At 46.1% G+C, this 17,760-nt stretch overlaps 1 protein-coding gene across 3 annotated transcripts in view; it reads left to right on the forward strand.

Annotated features, from left to right (window-relative positions):
- The first annotated feature begins 1,801 nt into the window (after nucleotides 1-1,801).
- Arhgap28 (Rho GTPase activating protein 28) overlaps nucleotides 1,802-17,760 on the forward strand; it is a 163,330-nt gene continuing 147,371 nt past the window's right edge. Inside the window, exon 1 of one of the 3 annotated variants that reach the window (XM_004853213.3) lies at nucleotides 1,802-2,038. In XM_004853213.3, the coding sequence (XP_004853270.1) occupies nucleotides 1,917-2,038 (122 nt within the window). In that variant the 5' untranslated portion in view covers nucleotides 1,802-1,916. The remainder of the gene's footprint in view (nucleotides 2,039-17,760) is intronic. The other 2 variants (XM_021265228.2, XM_087194824.1) reach the window with 2 other exon arrangements.

Below are 17,760 nucleotides of genomic sequence, written 5' to 3' on the forward strand. Positions count from 1 at the left end.
GACATCATGAGGTTAATACAAGTGACCTTTGGCCTCTACGATGACCAGAGCTGCTCAGAGTGGTGGCCCTGAGTCTCCAGACCTTTATTAGCACGGCAAACTGCTGCTTGGGTGACCTTGGCTACTGAGATTGCCAGCAGTGTAGTGGGTTTTCTATGGTATATGACATCCTCTAGGGTCCCCCATTCGAGGGTGACACCATCTGCTAAGAAAACATCATATTGTTTTCCTTTTCCTGAAGTGTGCACATTTTTTGTCAGACTCTGCATATATATCCTGACACACATCCAGCCCCAAGGTTTTAGATGAAGCATTTTGAACATTCATCAATAGTCACAGTTTCTTTATTTCACATTTAAAGAAAGTATTACCTTAATTTTGATGCACTTGGTATAAAGCACAGTGATGAGCAGATGCCCCTGGTCTAAAACTGTTGGGGAATGATGTGTTCTTTGTGTGTGCTTTCTCCAGCACTGAGGCTTGGACAGTACCTGTTGCTTCCGACTGGGAAAAGGCGACTCCTGCTCTGAGTGTGTAAGCGCCAGTGTGTAAGAGCCAGCACATCACAAGCACGTTAGCAGGGCTAGTCATTATTCTCTACACCTTTAATCAATACATGTTTTTTAAGTGTTTTGGATAAAAGCGTTATGACTTCTCAACATTTAAAAGCACAGAGATGAGAGACACAGTGGGGATATCCAGCATTTTACGAGGTTTGACCCAAAACACGGTGATGGTTCTGCTCAGTGGCATCCAACCGAGGGGCAGCTCATAAAAACATGACGCTGTGTCCTCATCACCTTATTCCCTGCATCTGGCGCTGTGAGACTGTTCCCTCTTCCCCAGAGTCCAAGTGATCACGAAAAGGAAATGTTTTGAATCAGTTCAGGACATCGAGGCAGCCACAATAGCACAACTAAAAGACCCTCAGGAAAGAGGGCTCCAGAGCTGCTGCAGAAAGCGGCGGGCGAGGACGGTGGGATGAGAGTGTTGAAGTGAGGGAGGCCTGGGAGGAGGGTCAATGGCCACGTGTCCTTGCTGTGATAATGTTTTCCTGTGATCATTCGCTGAAGGTTCAGATCACACCCCGAATGTCAGATACGGCCGACGACTACCCGGACCGTGGCCTTTCCAGCACACTCTGGTTACCTCCGGAATCCGCTGCAAGGATGTTGCTCTTCCTTTGTTGCTGAGCACTATCCGCAGCATCCCCTACCCCGCCGGCACCAGACCTGGGGCAGCGCCGGGGCAGCAGCAGGGCAGGTGTGGGTGCCTCCGTGCCTCAGAGCCAGGGAGGCCGAGCGGCCTGGGCCGGGAGCAGCGACCGCCCTCCCAGCCTGGGTCAGACCCGGCCTCCTCCTCCCGGCCCGGCCGGTTTTTGCGTCTCCCGGCTGTCAGACAGGAAGCAGTCCCAGCCCTGGGATAAGCCGCCCTTGGAAGGAGACCGGTGGGGGAGGAAAGGAAAAAGGGAACAAAGAAAGAAAAACCCAAATTTACTAGAGCTCCACGCCTCAGGCGCGTTTGCAGTTTCCTAGAAGCCAGAGGCCCGGCCCCGCCCAGCGCGAAGGCGTGGCCCTCCGTGTATGCTGATTGGCCTGCCCGGCACCCACGGGCGTGGCTTCCAGTGTATGCTAATTAGCCCTCCCCGCCCTCTGGGCGTGGTCGTCACTGTATGCTAATCCAGCACCAGGGGGCGTGGCGTCCAGTGTGTGCTCAGGCTTGCCCGCGCCGGTGGGCGTGGCCCATTGTATGCTAATCCCCGTGGGCGGGGCCCAGCCGCGCGCGCTGACAGCCGGAGCCCGAAAGCAGGACGCGCGGGGCTGGTGCCCGGCTCCGCTCCTCCCCGGCTCCGGCTCCGGCCCGCGCTGGCCCCGGCCTGGGCTCTGGGGCCGGCGCCGAGGCAGGCGCGGCCGACGATGGAAGTGGAGGACTCGGGCGGCGTGGTGCTGACTGCCTACCACTCGTACGCGCGCTCGCAGCCGCCCGCCTCCGACGCGCGCTGCGCGCCCCGGGCCGCCGCCAGCCACCCGCTGAGCAGGTACCGGGACCGGACGGGCGGGGCCGGGGGCCGGGGGCTCCGGGGGGGCTGGGCCCGAGCCGCCCCAGCGATCGGCGTCCGGACGGGAATCGCCGCCCCCCGCCGGGCGCGCGTCCGCGGGCCGCGGCGGCTGCCGAGGAGCTGACCGTGCACGTAACTTTGAGCGCAGGCGGATTGGCTTCCGCACGCCTCCTGTAGTGGGCCGCCGTCCGCGGGGAGCGGAGCGGGACGAGAGCGAGCGCAACTCCGCCAGGGCGGATGGAGAGTGTAACATCTCCGCGACTCCGGAAACAACCTTACCTTACGTCCAGCTGATAAAACCTTTCAGTCCTTTAAATACTTGGTGGCGTCATTTGCTTACTCCCAGTCGGCTCTGTACCGTAAATGCGATTACAGTGTATTTCTTTGGGTCCAGGAGGTCTGCGACCCTCAGCTCATGTGCTTTCCAGATTTAACAAATCAGGGATCTGTCTCAAGTTACTCTATCAGTGTGCAACTCTTTGACGCAAGACCAAGGCCTACTCGATGTCCATTAACCGAATCAAAATGTCTAGGCGGACAGACAGACAAAAGCATTACAGTAAGAGCTGTGGTTGTAGGGCTGACGCGTAACTTCAGGGAGGTGTTCATCGTTAAATATTATTGTCTGCTGTGCACAGCCTGGTGAATCCTCCTTATTTACAAGCAGGCAGTTTGAATGATGTGCGCAAAGATTTCTTTTTTTTGCACACTTTTATCTTTAGTTGTATAATAATTACTTCTGTTTCCTAGTTTAATTAGTTCGAGACTTTATTTCACGGAATATTCTTTTGGCTGGTATCCACCAGGAGGAACAAACTCCACTGGTATGAGATCTATGTTGGGCTTGGCTAACAAAGAAAGTATTGTTTCTTTCACACAAAAAAAGCAGGTTGAGTAGAACTTGTTTCATATAAAGACAATGGGAAATTAACATATTCCTTTCTACTGTAGGGGTATTGTTTTAAAGGCTACTTAGAGATACAAACTTACATTTGATTTTTGTTTTCACAAGCATCCTCATTGGCCGTCATAGACTGGGTAACTAAACAGATCCAAGCAATTTGATGAAAAGCCAGGGCCAGATTGTAGTTTTTTGGATGGCTCCGCTGCGGCTGTCCTGTTTGCAAGTCCCAGCAGCTGTCTAGGAGCTCAACCAGATATCTGGAACTACATCCATTTCCAAAGGAACTGGAGGGAGTTTTATTAGCTCAGCATGTGGTCTTGTGGAAAGAGCGTACATGACAGCAACAGAGTTTTGGGCCATAGCTAGTGATTTAGAGCAAGATGCCAATTAGATTTATGCTGTTCCAAGCCTGCAGTTCTGGTGATTGCCCTGCACTCTGTTGGAGCCCTTCTGTTGCTCACTGTCTGGTGCCGGGGATGGAGGAGGCCCATGGCTCTGCAATGGAGTCATGGGAGAATGGTGTCATTCCCGGGGCCCCAGGAAACGCACTGAAAAAGAGGTTCCTGTGTTCACAGGGAGCCAGAGGACACCACCTCATCAATCATGAGTCTGATAACAGAAATAATCAGCCCAAGTTATTAACCTTTGACTCCCTAACTACTGACCAATACTTCCTTTCAAGCCACGAAGCAAGATGGTATTGTTCTCCTGAAGAAAGCACTGTCTCTTTGTGACAGCCTATTTGTGGAACAATGAGCAGCACGGTCCTGGAGTCATGGCTGTTGTATCTGACTTTCTTCTAAGTGGAATCATTCTTTGTTTTATTTATTTATTTTTTTGGTACTGGAGATCGAACTCGGGTCCTTGCGCCTGCACAGTGGAATCATTCTTTAGCCCTTGGTAGCTTAGGTTCTGTTCCTTCTTATTTCCACTCTACATCAGATGATGTGTTTTTGGCCTATTCTTACTAAAATAAAATATTCATTCGCCTCTCTCTCTCTCTCTCTCTCTCCCTCGTTGCTTTTATTTTCCATTTTTTCCCATTATTATGTCCCAAGTGTCTGGAACAGCATCTGGTACATTGTAATAGCTCAATAAATATTTCTTGAGAAAAATGTATGACTTTCCATGGAGATTATAAAATGGCCAAGATAAAACAATGGAAATTTTGTCTGCTGAACTCATCCATTTGTTTGCATATCCCAGCAAGATAGCAGGCATCAGAGATACAAAGATGAATGAGACTTAGTTCCTACCCTGAGGGTATGGGCCAACCAATAGAATTTTTAGAAAAAAATTGAAATAAGTAGCAATATTTCTAAATCAAGAGGCTGGAAGTGTTGACCTGGATTTTTGGATTTCCATTAAAAACACTTCAAAGGGCTCAGGAGCCTGGGCCCTCACTGCTGCCTCACAGTGTGGGTCTGGACTGATGATCTTGCAGGCTGCTCCATTGTACAATACCGCGGGACCGCTCACCACCACAGCCTTCCAACTGCGCCTCAGCACTGAGGCTGTGTCCGCTGCAGTTTCTTTTGGGTCTGTCGGGGTTTTTTATCCAAATAAGAAACCAGTAAGATGCTTGAGATCTAGCAGATCAGTTACACCCTCTGGCCCTGGCACTTTACTTCCGCTGTATTGATGACAGGAAGGACGCACCATTATGTTTTTAAGTTGTGTTATGAGGACTATCACTGTTGAGTAGTTGCTGTAAAGAGAGAAATAAAACATTTTCGGTACTATCTCACTAACAGAGGAGTAAGAAAATGAAACAGGGTCAAAAGAGCTTTATTTTTTCAAGAGAAAGGGGCATCCCTTAAAGCTCCAGTATCTGAGTTTCACAGCTCCCATCTCAGAGTTTGGGAGGATTCAAGAGAGCATTCATCCTTACCTCATTTGATAGACTGATGTAATTATATTTGGGGCTAAGGAATGAAGCCATCTCACAGCACATACATACAAGGCCTTCTGAGGGAGTTACAGGGACCTAAAGGATTCTCGGTTGGGAAAGATCAACAAGTCCGCCTCAGATTCACTCATTTTTAAAATTCAGTATTCAGTGTCGGGAAATAGACTCCTTGATCTTCACTACACAGATCACCCATAGTCTGTCTTGTCCCACCCTCGTGGGAGTTCAGAGGCTCCACGGTAAAGACAGCTCATGCTGCTGCTCTTCGGTCTTTGCTCCTTCATTCTGCATAGGGAGATCCGCTGGGACAGTCAAATACTGCTATGTTTCCTCCTGAGCCTTTGGGACGCCCCTGCTTCTGGATTTCTTTAGGAATCCTGCTCATCTACAATCTGTACCTCCAAGGACGGACAGACTTAGTTGCTATTTATTCTAATTTCATTTTCTCATATTTTTATCTTTTGAGTTTCCTTGGGAATGCATTTGAAAAGCTCCAGAGTCTGCCTTTGCTCTGACTTTTCAGTATTCTTAACATCCGCCCTTGTACCATTGACCTTCGATGTCATCCTTTGGAGCAGGCAAGAAAGCCATCAAGATTCCATGAATTCTCAGTTCTGCTAAAAGAAATGGTTGAAATTGTCATTGAAAGCATGATTTGTAGAAAGGCTAGGCTCCTCAGAATCCTGAGAATGTTGACATTCATACAAAATAACTTGTAAAGTCAGTATGAGTTGAGAAGTATATGAAAACGAAGCTAGATGTTGGGTTCTTTTTCAAGGATTTCCTTTTGTTATATACAAATAAAGATGTACAACATTTGGTGGGAAGGTACAGTATAAAATGGCCATGATTATCTTTGATGTGTATCTAGTTACAACATAAGCTTCCTGAAAGAACAAAAATAGAGGAGGCAAAGAACTGACTCTTCCTCAAAAACAAATACGGATGTGAACCAAGGTTACCCCTGGAATTCTCATTCCACAGCAGGGTTCCAACTTTGGCGAAGGGGGTATTGTTTCCTGGTATCATAACTGTTCTCTAGAATGAGTGGAATTAATGATGATTAAGAAATAAATGTTTTGTTTTGAGGCAAAACTAAATTTAGCAACTTCTACTGATGTCCTTGTTGTTACCTTTCTGGTTTGAGAGTAGTTAACTAAAAGATATTTGTCTCAAGGTGCCATCTTTTGCTAAATGAAACATTTATCTAAGTCTGTATGAGCTTCTGTACACGCACACGGGGCACCGAATTCTGGAGGATATTAGGCACACTTGTGTTAGTAGCTTCAGAAATAGTAATGGGAACTGGAACTGGATTCTTGGGAGAGAATAGGTATTTATGGGTCATTCTCTGTGTTATGGCTGGAAAAAGAGTTGCTGCCTCTGGTTTCTTTTTGCGGCAGGGTCCCTGCTGAGCATAGGTCCCTCCATGTGCACAGCTGTTGGGAACATCTGGCACGTTGCTTTTGATCTTGTCATTTGGCTAAATATTTGGCCAGTTGCTCCATCCATTTTTAACTGGCTCAGATTTCCCTGATCATTAATCCCTGATAATTACAAAAATCCAGGATTTACAGTGCTGTCAAGTCACTCTCCCTTATGCAAATGGAGATGTTGACTTTTTCTTAACTTTTTATTATGATATAATTTTTGACTTATAGAAAAGTAATCTTCACCCAGATTCCCCAAATTTTAACCTTCTGTCTTGCATAACCAGAGTTGCCATTGTCAAAATTACGCCGGTTACCCCCTGCACAATGCTGTTTCCTAAACTACAGCCTACATGCTGGTTCTACCACTTTTCTTGTGAGAACTGGATTTTTCCTGTTGTCGAGTTGAATCCAGGATCCCACACTGAATTTATGGCCCCCCCTCCAGGCTCCTGCCATCTGTGATAGCCCGTCCTTATCTTTTATGGCCTTGGCACTTTTGAAGACTGGGTGGTGATTTTGTAGGAAATTCTTCAGTTTGAGTTGGCCTGGTGTCTTGTGGCTTGATGAAGATTTGTCTTAATGTTGTTGTTAAGTTTGATCCCCTGATGCAAGTAGTGTATGCCAGATTTCCATACTATAAAGTTACATTTCCTCCTTTATAGTTAGTAATTTTTTTAAAGAAATGCTTTAAAACTATGCAAATATCCTCTTTCTCCTCAAACCTTCCCCTACCAATGTTAGTATCATCTATGGACCTTGCCAGTAAAATTTATTAATTTCTCCTACATTTGGCTTATTTTATGTACTATAAACTACTCATTCAGTATTCCCTCTATTTTTGTTATTTTTATGTCTTTTACCTTTAAAAAGTCAACCAAATATAAATAGCCAAATCAATAGTAATTTAATCTGTTCTTTTCAGTTCTGACGCAAAGTACAGTAAAATGATTTAATTTTACCTGGTCTGAATTCATAAAAACTATAAAGATCAATTCCCTAATTTACAGAGTTCCTTGATATTTTTGGAGGTAAAAATCTTATTAAAGGTGTAAGAGAAAAAAAATCGGGCCGGGAATTTAGCTCAGTGGTTCTGCCGCTCTCCTTGCAAGCACAAGGACCCAAGTTCAATCTCCGGTACCAAAAAAAAAAAGAGAGAGGAAAAAATCAGGACGTTGCTATATTAAATGTTTTGTTACGTGTATTTAACTCAGGCACACACTCGAATTTGCATATTATCCGGATTTCTTCTCGTTCTAGCCTCAACCCCATTTAATTTCTGAATTACATTCTGTTACTTCTCAGACATGTGGTCTCTAGATATCAGCGCTCCCCAAGGATAAAAATAAAATGTTATAGTGCAAGAGAGGTGAGTGGAATGTTTCTCAGAAGGAAATTTTGGAGACAAATTCTGTCCATTTAAGCAATGGATCGTGCATTGTATGTAAGCCTCTTCGGATAAAAATATGAAGTCAAACATACCCTTAAATAGTGTAGAAATTAACCTTGTCTTAATGACTATCCCCTAAAGGCAACATGATTTGAAGTATGATACTAAACACATCTTTTCAGATGTGCCAGCTTTCTTGTCCTAATAGAAGTAGCCTATATTGGCATATTGTTTTATTTACTTTACAATTTAGATTATTATTCATTGTTGTTATTTCACCCTTGTTTCCAGGCAGCCCTGAAAGTCCACAAGAGAGCTTTTTCCTAATACTGTTACTTTTTTTTTTCTTCTAATACTGTTACCTTTAACATGCTTTATAAATCACTTTTTATTAGTTAACCAAGCTTGTGTAGTTCAAAGAACTCCAATCTTTTGTTAAGGAATTTGATAGCATTTGTTTTTGTTTCTTTGAAAGATTTTCATTAATATGATTCCTTTTAGTTTCCTACTGGATCCTGGTTGATGAGTTTGTTAGTTTTGGGTAATGTATCATTATTACATAAAGTTTCATGTATCTATTTCTTTGTGAATTCTGGAGGATATGTATCAGAACAAAATAGTAATGTACCCAAAAGCTTCAAATTTCTTTATTCTCTAAAATGGGGTGTAAAGAAAATAGATTGTTTTTCTACATATTCATCTTCTTTAAAGGGGGTTTATGACGTGGACTTTCAGCGTCAAAGGCGTTGTATCACTCTTCCATAAATGAGTTAAACTACCCATATGACAGGCAGTAAGGGCTACATAGTGTAGACAAGGGGAAGCTGCACTTAGAGAGCCAGCTGGGTGGCTCGTGTTCCTCTTAAAAACTCATTAAATCTGCGTATTCTGCTTCATCCTCTTGGCTGAAGAGGTGCTGCATGCATACAAAGCCAACACAAAGGACAGGAAGGAGAATCTGTAGACCAGGGATAAAGCAGTGTGGACTCATTTTTAAACTGTCAAACACAGAAGATGTACAGCATTTGTACTATTTTAGTTATTCTAAGCTGTGGTACTGATTATCTTTTACGTATAAAGATGCATCTCTATGTTAAAATTTGTGGTTAGCCACAAAATTTTCTTTTGAACATCTGTAATGTATCAGGAAAAGAATCCCTTTGAAGTTTCCGGTTCAGAATTCATTTATGAAAAATCGATGTGGGAAACCCTCACCAGTGAATTTGCCTCTACACAGAGGTCCACTCGTGTGTTTGTGTGTTTTTGTGTTTTTTTGCAGATCTTTAGGGAAACCTGGTGCTAGAAAAAAAATTAAATATCCAGAAATGACACGATAACTAATAATATGATATTTGGTCCTTTTTCTCTTTTTTCCACTCACCTTCACTATTATACTTTAAGAAAATTCATAAAAGCTAGGTGTGGTGCCACACGCCTGTCATCCCAGCACTCTGGGAAGCTGAGGCCGGAGGGCTGCAAGTCCATGCTCAGCTTGGGTGACACAGTGGTTTAGCCAGACCCTGCCCCAAAATACAGAATTTAAAAAGGGGTGGGGATGTAACTCAGTCCACATGCCCTGGTTCAACCCTTACTTAGTACCAACAAAAACACTTTTTTTCATGTAGTGGTCAAAGCTAATATGGGCATGGTTGGTTAAAACCATATCTAAGTGGCAAGAGATGAAAGACAACACACAAGAAGGTAGCTGCAGTAAATGAAGTAAAGCTAAACTCACTTTCTGAAGATTTCTTTGACGGTAGAAGCAAGGACAGTTCCTGAGCCACAGTCTGATGCTGCAGTGGTCATTTGGGAATTAGTCATGCACTCCTGCCTTGTGACACGTGATTAGCAGTGGAAGAAAGTCCCTGCAAAACTCAGACCCGGAGAAGTAGCCCCAAACCACACAGCCAGGAAACGAGAGAGCCAAGCCTGCAGCCCAGCCTCCTCCCAGAGCTGGTGCCCTGACCCATGGCTCCAGGTTTGTAACCCTAGTCCGTGTCTTGTGGATTTACTATTTGCCCCTCCAGTTGTTAAGGTTTATTGAGAGGAAGAATGGAGTCACTGGAATCCTCTCAGCACTTCGCGGTAGCAATTTTCGTGCTGCAGATACCAAGCTTGGAGTTCGCTTTCTGCAGGGTTTCTCTTCTGTCTTGGTAGAACAAGTGCAGAGTGGGGTGACCACGAATGGGTGTCAGTCATTTATCTGAGAAACTTCTTTGCCACTGACAGAAGTTCATTCATGGGGTTCCTCCCGCATTCTGCTTAAAAGCGGTGCTCAGGGGGCAGCATTGTGCCTAGCTGTGTCCCTCTCCCCACCAGTGAGTGGACTCCAGCTAAAGCAAAAGGGTGCTTCCCTCCTGAGCAGCCCAAAGAGGCGAATTCTGATTCTACCAACCCTGAACAAGCACGGTCCTCCTTACTGTGGGAGGCAGAGTCCCTAGAGAAGGCATTCAGGGCGACCAGGACAGCAGAATGCAAGCAGTGAGCACCAGGACACCTAGCTCTGCGGCTTTGTTTTTGGAAAGGGGATGATTTTTAATCCTTTAATCCTTAGCATCACATTCTTCATAACTAGGTCTTAGAATTTGTCCCTTAGTCCCTTAAGTTTTCTTAGCTGCTTTCTTTAACTATTAACATGTTCACTACTAACTACCAACATTTAGAGTAGAAAACGTAGCTTTCATTTAATTTCTTTCAATATGACTCACCACCTGAGCTGGGCGGAGCGCTGCATGCCTGTCATCCCAGGACTTACGAGGCTGAGGCAGGAGGATCCCTGTCGACTGAGGCCTGCCTGCCCTACTTAGTGAGCACTCAGTGATGGGCTCCAAGGGCATCCCTTTGGGAAACAAATCCTTGTCCACCCTCACCTGGCCTTGACTCTTCCGGAGACACAGAGTCGGGAGGGCCTCCAGGCTCCGGTCGCCTGTCCACCTCTCAAGGCCTCGTTCCCGGGTGGCCGGACGCTGAGGTTGACAGGCCTGTGAGCTGCACATCCGAAGCCGCCCAGCCTTCCCTGCCACAGCGTGGCCTAGGGGTCCAGTTGTGGAGCTGCTGGGATCTAAGCCTGGAGGACACCTAAAGGAGGACGCCAGGGCCAGGGACGGACCCGATGGGCCGGGCTCTGGGTTTGTCTCCGTCAGGACAGGCTGCAGGACTGCAGGACCAGGAACCCACTGCACCAGGAAGCCGGGCCCGGAGGGAGGCGAAGGAGGCTCCCTGTCCACCCCCCACCCCAGGCCCTTATCTGACCCAGGGCGGCCGAGCCTGCAGTGACTTCTCACTGGCATCTTAAAAAAACACATGGACTGACCTCAGTGGAGCAATCAATGGAGAAAAGAGCTGACTGAAAGTTTCTGCAGATGCCTTTTAGAAAAGCAGAGGATGCCTGGCCCTGTGATCGCAGCCTGCTGAGCTCCTGTCCCTCCTCAGTCCCGCTCTTCGATGACCAGGCTGGCTCGGCAGCTGTGTGGGGAAAAACCTGCATCGAGCCTAGCAGCCACAAGCTCTGCAGGTTGCTGGCAGCAGGAACTGGGAGAAGCCACTGAGCCCTGCAGGTCCGGACCTGTGCTGTGCCTCCCAAGGCAGTGAGCAGACACAGCTGGAACGGCCAGAGTCACTGCTTACTAGCAGCCCGAAAAGAGCGAGCAGGTCTGTTACAGCAGCCCCTAAACACCATCCTCCTTCTTAGAAAAAAAGGTAGCACCGTGTCTCTTAAGAGTTCATGGAGCGCTTTGCTAGTCAAAGGGCTTCTAAAGTGTATCTTAAAAGAGAAATTCTTTGTGTGGTGGCATACACCTGTGATCTCAAGAGGCTGAGGTAGGAGGATCTAAGAGTTCGAGGCCATCCTGGGCTACATAGTGAGTTCAAGGCCAGCCAGAGCTGCATAGAGAGACATGTCTCAAAAAACCAAAAACAAGCAGAAATAGAGGAATTCTCTCCAGTTAGCCCAATCTCGCCCTAGTTGTCTTCCTTCTGTCTGTTACTCTCCCACACCCTGCCCTAACCAGCTAGCTCATTGCTGTTTAATCTGCTGTAAGAGACACTGGCTTCAAATCCATACAATCAAAGTTGTGGTCTCGTAGCTGTGTGCTGCTTCTGTGTCAGGGCCTCTCCCTCTGCTTGCTCCTCTGGGATACAGATGATAGCCGGCTACAGAGGGGAGAGAAATGGCTGAGAAGTTTCCTCCAAGCCAAGATCTGGGCTGTAGGCTCGGGGGGTGTGTGGGCAGGAAGGGGCAGCGGGTCCTGGGTGGAAACCCAGCGATTAAGTCTGTAGTGTGGTGATCAGGTGCAGGCAGAGCTGAGAGTGCGGAAGGGGCTCCTGGGTGTGGTTGGAGTATGACCCAAGGCTCACGCACTGAGAGCGGTCTCCAGTGTTAGTGCATTGAGAAGACACGGGGCTCTCGATCTGCCTGCACCCATAGTGCTGTCCAGGGTAGACCAGTGGGTGAGCAGCAAAGCTGGGAGCAGCTGTAAAAAGAAGTCTGACCTGGACACAAGGACAGTGCAGCTCAGGGAGGTGCATGACAGAGGGTGAGCATGCCCCACTGAGTGCTGTAGGATTACATTTGGGTTAAGGATTGCACCACTCATCAAACAAGAGATAGAAGCTCCAGTTCTCCCAGAGAAAGTGAAATTGAGCGAGCATTTCCTGACCCTCTGTGTTCTGTGCGCGGTCTCGGGTGCCGACGCTACAGAAAGGGTCAGTGGCTGAGACTGGTTGTGAGAATACATAGATGCGTGAAGGATGGATTTCAGCTACAACCAAAGTCAGTGCCCTGGGAACGGACCGTGTGTCTGTCGGCTCTGTGAGAGTTCTGCCTAGTGGCCCAGAGTCGAAGCAAGGGAAGGAGGAAGGGAGGGAGAACAGTGCACAAGAGACCCTGGAAGAACAGAGACCAACCCAACACCGGCTCGGGTGCTGAGATTGTGGTGCCAGGCGTCTCTCGGTGGAGGTGATGATGCAGTTAAGTCTTGGAGAATGACCACAAGTTGGCAGGGGACTCACAAGTTGGAAGAGCATTTCTGGTGATGACCCAGTGTAGCAAAAAGCATGGCAGCAGGAAGCCACAGCTGTTGGTGTTAGGGGTCCTGACATGGGGACAGGTGCGGGGCTGGACACCACTTAGGGTGCACCTTGGGGACACAGTGAGTGTCACACTGCGCTCAGTTATGTGCCACGTTCTTTCCCGGGGCTCCAGCCGCTCACTTCGGGAGTCTCCTCTAGTAGTGAAGTTCCGGTTTCCCCCATGATTAAGTTGGCTATTAAGGTAATTGGCTAATCCTACATTTTTAACCAAGCCTTGATTTAGACCTGCACTAATTTAATAATAATAATAACAACAACAACATCTTTCTCCACTTACACAACTTGGCTTACTTACTGGACTTCTCAGGTGTGTAGGCTGTCTCTCCCGTAGCATGAGTCTCACCTTATTTCTGGTGCATCCATATTCTGAGTTTGGTTTACTTCTACTCAGCAGCAACAGTTAGGGTTAGGTATCAGTGAAGTGCTTGTCTTTACACTTCTCTCTAAAAAACATAGCCTGAGAAGCAGAACCGATGGTGATTTTTCAGATGCTTGTGAGTGGACAGCTTGATTAATAGGGGTGTTGGGCACTGTTTCAAAATGTCATGGCACTTTGGCTCGCTCACTTTTTGGTTCAAGGTTAAAGAGAATACTCACTAATAACCTCCCTCTTGAAAGATAAACTTTGTTAATACAGTATGCATTAGACATAATGCATAATTTAATTCAATTGGATTTAATTAGGTTTATGTTTAATCTAATTAAAATCTTAATTTGTATTCACTTGGGTACAAAATTAGAATAAATTTAATATAATTTCAATAGAGACTTCCAAGGTGTGTGTAAGCATATCGTTGAATATAGTCTCAGTGTTCTTGGATATTGCAATAAACATTCAGATATACAATTTAAAGAAAATTTCCTCACTTTCTGCTATGGCACTCTCTCCGACCTACTAGGTCCTGATAACAGCTGATAACGAGTTGCAGCAAGGTGTCTCGAAGGACATGGGCGCAGAGGCTGGATAGCAGCTTCTCTGCACCTCCCTCTTCCCTCTCTCTCTTTCTCTTCCCTCTTAGCCGTTACTATGGAGGGGAATTACATGGAGGTAATGATTCTCAACACCTCTAGGGTTTCTGAGGACACACCCAGAGGCAAAAACCAAACTCTTTATTTAGCTCTATCGGTCACTTTTCTTTAGATGGAAGGACATGCAATATAGGAGAAAACAGTCTGATGAATTTTGACCCGCATAGGTACCGTCCACACCAGATACAGGACGTGCCGTCATCGCAGGCAGTGCCATGTGTCCCTTTCCAGCCAATTTCCCCCTCCCTGCCAGATGACATAGTTTGGACTTTTGTCACCATAGATTACTGTTACCTCTTCTTAGAGGAGATGTAAAGAGAATGTGAAAGGCCACATTATCTTGTCTCTGGCTTCCTTTCTTCATTGTCATGGTCTTTGAGACTGGAACCTACCATTCCAGCAGGACTTGAAGGTGATGGTCATGTGTACAGCCTGCTTGTTTTCCTTCCTATGACTGCACCTCTGTCATCCTGTTGCCTTGCAGGTACTGGCTGTTGACAAGAGAGCAGGTTTAGATGAAAACCTATTACAATGCCAGAAAATTGAACTCGCAATTCTACTGTCAGGATGCTGGATCTGGAGACTTATCTCTCCGTGGTAGAGCCAGGCAAAATTGGGGTGTAATCAAGTTTGTTTTTGTGCCTGCCCAATTTGCTCTTTCTTCCTGGAGTCTTTCTAGTTTCCCTGTAGTGCTCAGGTGGGGATTGTTTGATTCCTACCAAGAAACTATCTGCTTTAGCGTTTAAGGGCTTAAGGTGTTTTACTTTTCCAAAGCATATATATACTCTTTTTAAACCCCTAAGTCTTATTCAGGGAATAGAGGAGAATTCTTCAGGCAGGAACTCACCCTTTGCTGTGCACATGATGTAGAAGAGGGCTTGGAGATGCTTTTCTGCAAAGATCAGTATTTCAGGCTTTGCTGGTTATATGGTCTCTATTGCAACTCTGCTCTTTTTAATTCACAAGCACCCATAGACAATGGCTAAACAGATATGTGTGCTAATAAAACTTTATTTACAGAAACAGGTAGCAGGCTGGGTTTGGCCCATGACCATACGAACCAACTCCTGATTGAGGCAGCATCCTGTTCTGCCACCCCCTGAAGCTTGCATAGCAAAATACCCAGCACTGGTTCTCTAGAATGCAGAAGGCTGAAGGGAACCCGGGGCTGGGCCTGGTGCAACCTCGTATTGTTAAGTGAGGACAAGGATTTGGGAGTAGGAATTTTTCAGGTCACAGAGAGCTCAGATAATTTAGTCTCCTAAGCCTTTAGCAGTGTTTGCCCTGCCTGGATTTTGGTGGGTTCAAGTCACATTAACTCAAAGCTACTTTCAGATTGAGATTTGGAGAAACTATCTTAGCTCATGTATTTTAAAAGAATAAGAGAGAAAGCAAGAGACACAGCGAGAAAAGAAAAGCAGACATAGAGTTAGCCAAGAAAGGATAGGCGTTATATGCAGTTAGCAAGTAGATTATTAGGGGGGAGCATATTATATTGTCTTTGTCCAAATCATTGCTTTAAAATGATGTATATGAGACAACCAAATAATAAGTAGATTTTTAAGTGCGAAAATAGAGACCTGTAGGTTCTCTGATATTCAGTTCATTTGTCTTCATTCTTTTTAATTTTTGCTTTAGCAAACATTCACTGGGCCCCCTTGAAGGCACAAACAGATCAAAGCTAAAGGCTCCATTCTGTGAATGAGGCACTTAGCCTGCAGCCCCGGAGGGCCTGGTGCCATATTGTGTTGAAGCAGCCCCTGGAAGGGAAACAGGATCTCAATCAGGGAGGCAGTTGGGCACCTGCTCTTCAAGTTGGGCGTGTGGACGTATAATGGTGTCTGGAGGGGGTGGAGCGCAGGCAGAGGCTGTGGGAAGGGCCAATAATTGAGGCTGGAGGTGTCGGGGAGTCGGGAGAGTAGTAGTAGTTTATGTAGATTTATTTGGGACAATTTTATGTCCAGGATAAGTAGACAATTTGGGACAATTTTATGTGCTGAGTAGAAGAAATGTCCATTAAACATCCAAAGCAATAAAATAAATTAATAAAATTGTTTAACTTTAATTCTTTATAGATACCATAATCTATCAGAGTAAAGCATTTTTAAACAATTAGACTTAAGCAAAACCTTCTTTCTTTTAGAATTCTTGAAGTGTATTCCTCCCTCCTATCTCGCTCCAAAAAAACAAAAAAAAACCCCAAAAAACCCCACCCCATATAACTGATAGAAACTCCTTTGCATTTTGGAAGTAGCTGGCTTGCTAGCAGCTAGCATAACTAATTATAAACATATGCAGGGATCCTCGAAGCTCAGCCTGAGTTCCAGCACGCAGCCTGCACATTCCGTGGAGGCTTGTAGCTCCTGCTCCAGTGACTCATGCCAGCTCTGTGTTTAACTTGGCTCATGGTCGGGTGGCCCAGCTGGGCACTGTGGGTGACGGAGTTTCCTGATGTTGTGCACACAGCACACAGGGCAGCCAGAGGGGGGAGGTTTTCCATCAGCTGTAACAAAACCCTGACCTTCCTACTACCTTTGGTGATTCCACGAAGGGAAAGTGTCACTAACATGGAGCAGATTTTGGAGTGCAACTCATACCCCTTCGGGTGTACTGGTGACTGCTGATATTTTGGGATGCACCGCCTGTTTGGGAAAAGTCCTAAAAGAGATTCAGTGAGAGGTTTCCCACCTTCCTGGAATAAGATCACCTCAGAATGGAATCTCTGCTTTTCCAAACAGGATTGCGCCTCAAATTCATCATGTATTCAGTCAGAGGAACCATTTACCTATTTCAGGAAGCTACTGAACATCTGGGATCTCTGCATGTGTGTGTGTGTAACTGTCATTACCATGTCCTATACTTGGAGAGAGCTCTCTTATAAGAGTGCTTCTCTAGCAGTTAGGGATTAGCCTGGAACAAGTATAGGACAAGTTTAACATAAAAATAGCTCAAGGCTAAAATAGAGGCCAGCCACCATGCCTGCTGTTCTGTGCTGAGTCCCTATAACCAGCCTGCTTCTGGGGGTGCGGCCAGGGTGAGCGGCTTCTGCGGCTGTGACATTCTAGCTGAAGTGAGAAGCTGATAGAACAGAGACGGGAAGGCCTGGGTGTGCAGCAGAATCCATGTGAATCGCATCGTTCTGTTTGCAGAGGGGAAGATGTTGGCAGTAAACACTGAATGGAGTCAAGGCCCAAGAAGACATCGAGTTCTGGTCAGTTCTCAAGAAAGGCACAGAGGGAATGGGAGCCTTTCAGTATTTCACACATGTGTAATGGAAGCATTCATTGTTGCCCATTCCGAAGACAAGGGGAACGGGTGGTCTTTAACCCCACACTCACATCCGGTGGCACACGCGGGCCTCTATCCCCATTTCTAGGGCTTCCCTAGGAACCCCAGGCAGGAGAGACGGCTGGCTCTACACTTGTGTGCCAACCCAGGTGGGGGGAAATGTCTGTGGATGCAAAGGAAGCATTTCTGAGATCGGAGATTAAGCTACTGCCACATCTCTAATGACAGGAGCTCACAATGTCAGAGCAAACCAGTGCTGGGTGTGTTAGGCATTCTGTGTTCCATAGGCCTCGGAGAACACAGAAGAGTGAATTCACGACAGGTCATGAGTGAGGCAGTAGGGTCAGGTCTTCACAGAAAAGTTAGAAATGTAAGAGGCAGATTCTACTGTCTCCTACGAACATTCCATAGTAATGTTGTCTGCCAAATTTCCGGGGAGAGAAATGATTCCTCTTACTGAGGATTTTGTATTCTGCTTAGGTTTCAGACAGCCTTTTCATTAAGCAGTTATAGGACATCTGAGCCTGAAGAGTCCATAGAGAACACCTAGACTTACTTTTCAAATAAGGAGATGAAGACATTAAGCAACTTAAGTCTCGTGTTCTAACGTTTCTGTGTTAGTTCACTTTCCAGTGCTGTAACCAACAACTGATACGATCA

Source organism: Heterocephalus glaber, unplaced genomic scaffold (assembly GCF_053883595.1).
Source record: "Heterocephalus glaber isolate CG9 unplaced genomic scaffold, H.glaber_assembly_v1.0 deba00000331, whole genome shotgun sequence".
Lineage (NCBI taxonomy): Eukaryota > Metazoa > Chordata > Mammalia > Rodentia > Bathyergidae > Heterocephalus > Heterocephalus glaber.